Source organism: Pteropus vampyrus, unplaced genomic scaffold (genome assembly GCF_000151845.1).
Source record: "Pteropus vampyrus isolate Shadow unplaced genomic scaffold, Pvam_2.0 Scaffold220, whole genome shotgun sequence".
Classification (NCBI taxonomy): domain Eukaryota; kingdom Metazoa; phylum Chordata; class Mammalia; order Chiroptera; family Pteropodidae; genus Pteropus; species Pteropus vampyrus.
In genome coordinates this window covers 64,173-73,684 of record NW_011889001.1, presented here as the reverse complement: position 1 = coordinate 73,684, position 9,512 = coordinate 64,173, and the positions used below count along the sequence as shown (strand labels likewise).

General features: G+C 51.2%; 1 protein-coding gene across 2 annotated transcripts in view; it reads left to right on the top strand.

Moving 5' to 3' along the window:
• KY (kyphoscoliosis peptidase) overlaps positions 1 to 9,512 on the top strand; it is a 45,394-nt gene that overhangs the window by 32,394 nt on the left and 3,488 nt on the right. For both annotated transcript variants that reach the window (XM_011373191.2, XM_023538402.1), the window contains 2 exons: positions 6,102 to 6,290; positions 7,608 to 7,798. In XM_011373191.2, coding sequence (XP_011371493.1) covers positions 6,102 to 6,290; positions 7,608 to 7,798 — 380 coding nt within the window. The remainder of the gene's footprint in view (positions 1 to 6,101; positions 6,291 to 7,607; positions 7,799 to 9,512) is intronic.

Here is a 9,512-nt window from a genome sequence, read left to right as displayed (position 1 = left end):
CTGGATCTGCAAATTCGAAAACACTCGGGATTTTTAGATCACAGAATATATCCTTCTCTAGCAGTAAAGCTTTCTGGCACGGTATAGAAAGTGTGCCAGATTTAAAGCCATAAAGATTTCCTGGTGCTCAGTTTACCAGACCTTAAGTTACCACGTACTAGTTTTGTTCCTTTTGGAAGGCACAAAACCTGAGCCCCCTTTTCCTCATTTGTGTACTGGGACTATGCTGCCTACTGTCAGGACTATAGGACTAAATGAGAACGTGCAGTTTGTGGTTTGCTAACCTGACTTTGGGACTGTTGTTTTTCTAACCTTCCTTGTCTTTCTTGAGTACGGAAGAGCTTTTGCCCTGTGGAACTTTCCTACAGACTCACATAGACTCCCAGAGACTTGGAAAATTGACACTTAACTTGAGTGAAACTGTCAGCTTTTTGGCCCAGTCCAGATGCTTAATGATGGCCACATTCTGGCCTGCAGCTCATCATTAAAACTCGTTTCAACATATTGCATCATTTAAAGTTAGGTTTCAACCTGGCAGTTACCCTGTGCAAGACCCGTCACATTGCCCGGGATGTTTAAGGATAGCTCACAGTTCCCCGAATTCCTTTAACTTTGCTTTAAAGATTGGTAACCTCATCTATACATCACTTACCGAATTCCCCTTACCTTTAAAATAACTGCCAAAGGTTTGGTAAATTCATTAGCTGATTCCTTAATTACCGAAGACATGTAATCTACACTTGCTGATGTATCCCTGCTTAGTTGTCAGGATGTCCTCTTAGCAAGAGTTGTACCCACATGACCATCATTACTGCTGCCAGTCCATCCTGACTCCCTGCAATGGCCTCATTAAAGACTGATTTAATAAAGCAATTTGGTGGGGAATTCAGATATTTTCACAACATCATTTATTTCCTCATCGTCTTTCCCAAGTAACTGATGTGAGGTATATTGTTGATGCTATTGCTCGTAGCTGCTGGTCCAGTTTCTTTCTGACTTTCTATCATCCGGCATTAATGTCTCTCTTGTTGCCTCAATTGTCACAGCCTTAATGAATTCTGCTTAATTTCCTTGCGGGACCAAGCTTAATCCCCCAGATTCCTGCCACTGAGTCAGCTTCTAGTACATTCTCTCTCCTTGTTATCACAGCTCTAGCAGCATCAGCAAGCAGATTTTCCAGATACTTTTGATCGAGCCAGGAGCTTAGTACCTGTTTGAGACTTTGATGCCGAGGGGACTCGTTGTCACCAATCAAATGTCAGTCAGTTTTCTATCCATCCTTCAGCTGTCAAAGAGAGCAAGAACAGTGGTATGCTTCTGCCTAGCATGATGTCCAGGCAATCTCAAAACATCGCTTGTTTCCAAGTCCTCGAAGACGGAGGAATGACCGTCTCAGCCTCCTGGGAGAGGCAGATACATTGGATAATCTTAAATTATCCCCAAATCTGACTTCGTCATATACAGCTTCCAAAAGAGACATCTAAACTCCTTCCCTCTTATAGATGCATCAAAGGATAGCACTCACAAATGTGAATTACATCACTACAGCCAACCATCCTTTAATGTTGCTCTGTATACCATCCAGAAATTTATAGATTAAAAGAAATCTTGGTGTACAAAAGGGCTGCTGCAAGGCAAAGCCTTCCAAACTGGGCATCCAGACAACTGAGTCCTGGTGCTGCTTTGGCCACTGGCTGGCTGTGTGTCCTCAGGCAAGTCAGCCTCCCTCCCTGAAAGTCTGCCTCCTTACCTGTTGCAGAGGAGGCCCCTGAGGTCACACCTCAAGAGGCTTTAAACAAGGCCTTCGAGAGAATTATTACCGTGATCACACTTACTGACCTCCCCATAAGGGAGGTATAAGAAAAGAGAAAGGGAAGCAAATAACAGAAATAGAAAGATGCTTTCAAATTCCAAGAAATCAGCTACATAAATTGTGAAATGTAAGTCATGGTTATGCTTGTCCTGTTGCAGAATAAAAATCACGATATTTTTTGGCCAGTTTACCTTTATCACGACAATATCAACCTTAAAGACCAGCATTTCGGGAACAGCGAGGCCCCAAGAATTCTAAATCCCATATGCTTGCTCAGTGAAAGTGAACATTGGGCTTCAAGTTAATGAAACCATATTCCCTAATTTCACTATTAGAAATTACAATATTTTCAACAAGATACCAAAAAAAAAAGAACAGGTTTCATTACCCTCCTGCAACTACCATCAGTCCCTCCCTTTCTCCTGCATGGCTCAGGCCGGGAGGGGTGCTCAGAGCTGGGGAAGTCCTCTGTGGTCAGCCTGACAGGTGCACCCTGTGGCAGGGCCTGTCCGTGCAGGACTAAAGCCTTATGACACAGTTCCTCTGGCGGAGCCTGGACCACCTCTGGACAAAATGATAGTCACAGTCTGGATCTACGTCCTTAACGAATACCAGTGGCGTTGGGCTTGTCAAAACTGTCTAAGATAAAAACCAAGATTCTGCAGCCTGAGGTTATTAGATAGATGTTGTGGGGTGGTAGTTTGAGCTCTGGGATGGCTGGCAGAGCTCTTTAGGAGATGGAAATGTTTGCCATCCTCTGTCCTTTCTTCAATGCTCTCCCAGCTCTTTCCAGAAAATTCCTCCTCCTTTGGGGTTCACAGGGCTTTGCTTATCACTAGCATTTTAGTGACAATGCACATATCCATCCCCCTTCCAACTATGAGCACATTTAGGCCAGCCGGTGAGCTTTATTTCTGGAATATTATATTTATTGTTATAGTATTTATTATGATATGATATATGCTATAACATGACATGACATGGTAATATGATTCCCTGGTGCCTGGTACAGTGCTTTGCACATAGTGTATGTGGTCAGTGATCTTTTGATGGCATGAAATGGCCAAGAGTCATCCTGACTAGCAACCAGCAGCTGGAATTACTAGTTCCACACTTTTGCATGAGAATTATGGATTATTAATAATAATGCTTTACTATAAGCTTGTCCAATTCATCTTGCACATTGCTGCCAGGTAAAAAAAATATATCCTCATAGCATAGTCAAGTATGGCATAAGCTTATAGCCAAGTTTATTTTTTCATCTTTATTCTGCCCCAGGCATTCCCCATGGCCCTTCCAGCTTCTCCTCAGTCTGTCAGAGGAGAGTCAACCCCTAGAGTCACCCCTTAATGCCATCTTTCCTTTTTGCTCATGATGAGCCTGGCAAGGTCACACTGGAGGTGACCATTATTGCTGGGAAGAGAGCTGTGATCTCCTGCCTCGGCCCAGTGACCACCCACTCAGGCCAAGTTTGAGCTGATGTCCACCTCAGCGCCTGCTACATTTCACTGGAGCTTGCTTTTCCTTCCTCCCCTGACTCCAGGTGGCTCTGAGCAGAGGACATCAGTGGGCAGCATGTCCAGATGTGTATGGCTGAGCTCAATCCAGTTCATCTTACTGCAAAACCGCCCGGTCTCTAAACACCACTGTTCCCAAGACTCCCTTTCCCCCCCCCCCCCCCCCCCCCCCACACATTATACTAGAAATTGATATGCACAGACATTCTGGGCAAGAAAGGAAAATAAGTCACTGAGGAATGTAATTTCAAGTAATATTTATGAATTTTTTTCCAATTCTAAAAGTAACACATGATCATTATTGAAAACTTAGAAAGTATAGAGAAGTTTAAAGAAGAAAATTAAAATCACCCAAAATTTTATTACCAAGAGACCAGGTGACTTTTGTGCTGTTCTCTCCATGTCCTACCCCGCCCACCCCCATCTCATCCTTCTTGAATGCGTGCACACACACACACACACACACACACACACACACACACACACACACACACACGGAGGCAATGTGCTGAGGGTGGGGGTTTATAAGCGTTTGTCAATTAGTATTGCCTCAGGAGAATTTCTTACCTCACTGAACATTTCTTCTCCCCTTCTCTTTGAGTATATGGAGCCTCCTGTTTAGGCCCACCCCACACCCCAAACTCCACCTCACCCCTCTGGCCTTGCTTTCAACCCTCCCCTCTCTGCCGTTTTCTCTAAGATTATAAACATAGTCAGCTGTCTTCATCCTGAGAACAAGCCCCTCTGCCCTGCATCCCCTCACCCCTCTCCTGGCAGCTAAATGAGGCAGAGGCTCTCCAGGTGTGCATGCTGCACTTTCTCTCCTCCTGTGGGTTCCTCTGCCCCGCCTCCTGGGCCTCCGGCCTCTGGGCCACCCATTCTGCTCTGGTTTTCAGTTTTGATCTTTACCAGCAGAAACTCCTCCATCAGGACCCAGTTTCTCTTGCTTTCTGACCCCAACCCCCATGTGCTCCTAAAATCCTTCCCACAGGGCCCAGATGGCCTGTTCTCTTAGCATGCGAGACCTGGACCTCTTTTTGTGAAGCTGCAGGCAGAAGGTGGGGCTGTGGGACTGCCAAGCCCCTCAGGAGCCTCAGCAGAGAGGCCCGCACCCTGCAGGGGAGGGAAGTCCAGGCCGCCTCCCTGAACCAGGCCTGCCAACCCCTGGAGTGGGAACAGGGCTCCTCTGTGCCCATGAAGCAGCCCCCACACAGGGGGGATCTGGTAACCTGGAGGCTCCACATCTCACCTCGTTGATTCTCTCAACAAATGACATGTAGATATAGATAAGTAATATTTAATCCAATATTCTATTAATCATTGATCATTTTTATAGGGGAATTTCATATAGTGAATGCACGGTAATTTCACCCCATTGCCTGAGAGGCTCCGTGGTGCTCTTCTTTAGAGCTACTGAGGCTGCAGACCTGGTCCATAGCAGGATCCCGGCCACCAGAGGCCACCACCCTGAACCAGGCCTGCCACCCCCGGAGTGAAGAATCGGTGCATTTGAGTGGAGTGTGAGGTCAGCGCTGCAGAGGGCTGGCAGGGCGGCCACGTGGTGCTCCAAGTACCACCATCTAAGGGGCCATCACGCACACTGGATGTCACAGATCTGTGTATTTATTATACCAGTCTTCCACAAGTGAAATCAAGTGTCTTGAAGAAGAAGTAACTTTTTCTAATTCTAACGAAGGCCTCAAAAGGGCCAGTACAGGGTAGGGTGTCTCATCAGTCAGACTAGCAGTCTGCCCCCTCGGCTGTCATTTTGGAGGCAGGGACACTGAGAGGAAGGCCAGCGGAGCTTGGCAGAGCTCTCAGGGCTCTTGCATGGCCCTGGGGTGGTGCCCACTGCCCAGGGCCAGCCTCAGGTTTCACGTACAAATGCCCAGAGTATAGCTTCCCAGTGGTGCCTGTGGTTCCCACAGGTGCCTAGCGCCCAGCCCCCACCATCCAGCCCCAAAAGTGTTGCCAGCTGGGTTGTGAGCAGCAGGGTTATACACTGTCAAGGGGACCCAAAAGTTCAGAAAAGACTGGTCAGCATTTTCACATCCGTAGGGACAGCTATGAGGGCCTCCAAAGCTATGCCCAGGGCAGTCAGTCAGCAAATGACCTTAATGCACCTTTGTGGCCCTGGCAGTCAGACCTAAATGATGCTGGCAGTGGACCCGCCCTCCCGGGTCAGGGCTGGAGACGTCGGCTGGCCTGCACCAGGGGTCCCCACGTAGATGTCCTGGGGCAGGACGTAGCAGGGGCAGTAGGGCTCAGCTCTCTCCTGCACCCTCACATCCAGCACCCCTCCCTGACACCCCACCATGTCACCTAGACCCAACTCCTCAGTCATACATATGTTTGGAGCCGCTCTGGTTCTTCAAGAACATTGCCGTGTCCCTGGTTTCCGTGTTCTTGAGGTGATCCTTGTAGGCACCCCCTGGCCTCACGAAGAGCTGCCGGTGAGCACTTGGGCGGGCTCTGAGGAGAGACGATTCAGAAGTGATTTGTACGGTCTCAAGGGGGTCTCAGGACTGCAGCCAGTCTTCGTCAGCAGGACCAGCCAGTCCTTTGTCCTCCTGTCCCATGGCCCTGGAAATAAAAGCCCTCAGACTGTATACATGTGACTATGAGAGAGGCAGGGAAATGGAGAGACATAGAGGGACCTGTGGACAGCAGACGCACCTGAGGCCGGGGGCCACAGACTGACAAACTTGTGGGTGGGGGGGGGGGGGGGCAGGAGCCACCTCTCAGACCCCCCTCCCCCGTCTCACCCCCAGGATCGCTGGAGTGCAGTGCATGTCCGTGCCCGGCTACTCCAAGGGCTTTGGCTACCAGACGGGGCAGAGCTTCTCCGGGGAGTTTGACCATGCCTGGAATGCCGTGTACCTGGAGGGGAGATGGCACCTGGTGGACAGTACCTGGGGCAGTGGCCTGGTAGACACCACCACTTCCAAATTCACCTTCCTGTGAGTACAAGTCTCAGTTCTGTTGAGCGTCTGGTCGCTGCAAGTAAAGGAGGCTGAGGCTGAAGGTGGCAGCAGGTGGAAGAGGCCAGGTGGGAGGGAAAGAGAGCCAGGGTGGTCTCGGCCTGTTGCTGGCCACTCCCACCCTTCCTCAGGCTCCAAAGTAAGCTAGCCCCAGGCCAATTATAAAGGCCCAGGCCTCTGTGTCACCTCACTCTCCACTGACCAAGTCCCTCCTCTGGCTCCCTATCGTTCCCTCCACCCAAGCGCTAAAAACTTACCGTGTTTGCCCACGGGCTACATATGAGGAAAGGCAGAGCTGTGAACCTTATTTAATTGTGTGTAGGTTCCCTGTAAGCCTTTGACCCGTTGACTGTATCACGATGCACAGATGCCAGAATTCTCTCTTAGTGCTTCCTCCAGACGCCCGGGTTCCTCTCCTTACCTCTGGCCTGCGTGCAGCCATATCACATCTCGGGGATAATGTTTTTTGGGAAGGGGTGCTATCTGTCAGCCACAGTGGGGCAGGGTACCTGAAATGCAGGGGGCTGGAGCATGAATGTCCTCCAAGGCTCTGGCCAACCCTCACCTTCAGCTAAGTCCGTGACATTGGTCATGGATCATGATGTCCATCAGATATCAAGAAAAAGGGCCTTGTCTCCGATTTTTGCAATTTAAATCTTGACAGTCATGCACACAGGACAGATTACAAGAGCGTGCATACAGCTCCACACGCAGGGCCTGTGCACTCACATACCTCCTCGACCTCTGTCAGCTCTGGCCCTACTCACCTTGAGCCAAGGAGAGCCTCCCTGCTCAGACAAATCTCACCATCTCCCTTTGATCCCCATCACTGACCTCCAGAGAGCTACATCTGGTCGGCCCCACAGAGCACGGAAGGGCCTCCACCCACACAGCTGCTCAGGCATGGTGATGAGCTGGGGTGATGAAGCTGGCCCACTAGAGCATTTTCCCTCCCTGCCTTCCCTCCGCCTTACTGGCTGGCACCTGGTCTGCAGGTCACGCCTTTTGCTTTCTTCAAATCTTCGTTTGGCTTTGAAAGCGGGAAAGCTTTCTCTTGGAAAGCACCTCAGATCCTGCTGTGGCTCCTATTTCTGGAAGGAGACACCGAGGGTTTCAGGGTCCGTGTTAGGATTGGAGATGGTGCCTTTCATTCAGGGCATCAGTGGGATCCCCCCTGTGTGTGCATTAGCCAGAAGAAAGCCCCAAAGGTGCCCCTGTGAGGCCCTGCTGCCCACTTCACAGGGCTGGGGCCTGCTCCCCCTGCATGGCTACTGACCAGCTTTTCCTTCTCTCCAGCTACAATGAATTCTACTTCCTCACCCACCCCGCGCTGTTCATCGAGGACCATTTCCCAGACAACAAGAACTGGCAACTGCTGAAACCTCCTCAATCCCTGAGGCAGTTTGAGAACAACATGTATCACAAGAGTGAATTCTACAACAAGGGGATGCTGAGCGCCTACCCAGAGACTCCTGTGGTCCGAACAGGTAACCCTGGGCCTGCGGCCTGCAGGGACAGGGCGGCCTGCTCTGTGCATCTGGGCACCTGGGCCCACATGAGACTGCCCTGCCAGAGCCCCAGCCAGGGCCCGTGAGCTCAGTGCCAGTTCAGTATGTGGGAACGTGAGGCAGGCGACTGAGGCAGCCACGGCTGTCGAGCCATCAGGGCATCATGCGGCCGCAAGTCACACTCACAGGGATAGAAGCCCGCTCACGCCAGCGTGAATCAAGAAGGAGGAAGTCTGCAGGTTTCCCTTCCCCCAGGAGCTATACTCACAGCCCAGCCTGTTGGGGAGTCAGCGCCAGGGACCCCAGGTGGGCTGAGCCTCTGTCCGCTGACCCAGCAGGAAAGGGCTGCCCTGGCTGCACCCGCCTCCCAGCTCAGGTGCTGTGTTCTCTTCCCAAACCCCTGGCAGAGAGCATGTGTTGGCCCAGCAGAGCCAATATTTTATGTCAGTGGTCTAACCAGATATTTAGGGTGCAGCAGCAGGGGGTGTCTTAACACAGAAGGCGGGGGAGGTGGCCACTGAGCTGGGTCTTGAGAGCTGGCGTAGAGCAGGCATTGCAGTAGATGGGAACAAACATGTCATAGGAACCTCTGAGCTCAAGTACCGCTGGACCTCCTCAGTGACCTGGGTGCCTGTTGGTTCTGCCGGCCTCTGCTCCTTCTCCCTTCCTCCTGGTGGCAGGATCCAGCCTTTTCCAGGTAGCTTCCCCAAGCCGAGCTGTCCTCATGGCTGGGCTGGACGGACATTTGCTCCCCACCTCCCACAGAGGCCACACAGGCAGCCACCTGAGTGTGTTTGTGTACCATTGGGTATGGGGGAGACCAGCCCCAGGGGTCCAGAACTGTGGTCATGAGCCTCACAGGACTGTCTCCAGAAACCTGGTCTTATGCATCTCTGAGGCCCTGGTCTGAGGCGGGGCACATAGTCTAGACACACTGCTAGGCTTAGCACAGCCGGGTCAGTGTATCCCCCACCCCCACTTAACAAAGGATCGCATGCCTGGCTGCTCCATCTCTGCCACCAGGGGAGCCTGTGTGCTCCCAGGGGGAAAGGCCTGAGCTCTAGCACCGAGTGGCCTGTGGGTGGGCCCAGAGTGGTGGGAGCCCTTCTCCACACTGCCGGGGCGACTGGAGCATCCGGGAGCACAGGTGCCTCCACGTTAGTTCCAGCCGCTGTCCCTTCCACCTCACAATGATTCCCTTAACCGGGCTGAGCTCTGGCATTCTTTTTACAGCTCCTGCAGCGAAAACAACAGCCTGAGGTGGCTCTCTTGGGAGGATGCATTTCCTGCGCTTCTGAGCCAGGATGGCCATGGCTGCCTCAGGTTTTAACAGATGCAGCCTGTTCTGTCTGTGGTGGGCCACAGAGCCACAGGGAAGAGTGCACCAGGCCACACCGACATCCAGCTAATGCCACTGCACTGAGTGTGCCTTTTCAAGAGGCTTAGAAGTGTAAACACTGGGTTTCTTAATATATAGTAATGTAAAATTTGATTCCACACTCATGATGCATATTTAAAGACTATTTCTTGGTTGGAGCTAGTTATGTTAAGAGTGGGGGTGGAAGGAAGCAGAGAGGAAAATTGAGATGCACAAAGGCAGGCAAGAGAGAGGACATAGAGTGGTGGTGGTTGAAAGCCACCGGGAGCAGGAGATTGCTAAGGAGGGGTGAGGGGAAGAGGAGGAGGAAGTGTG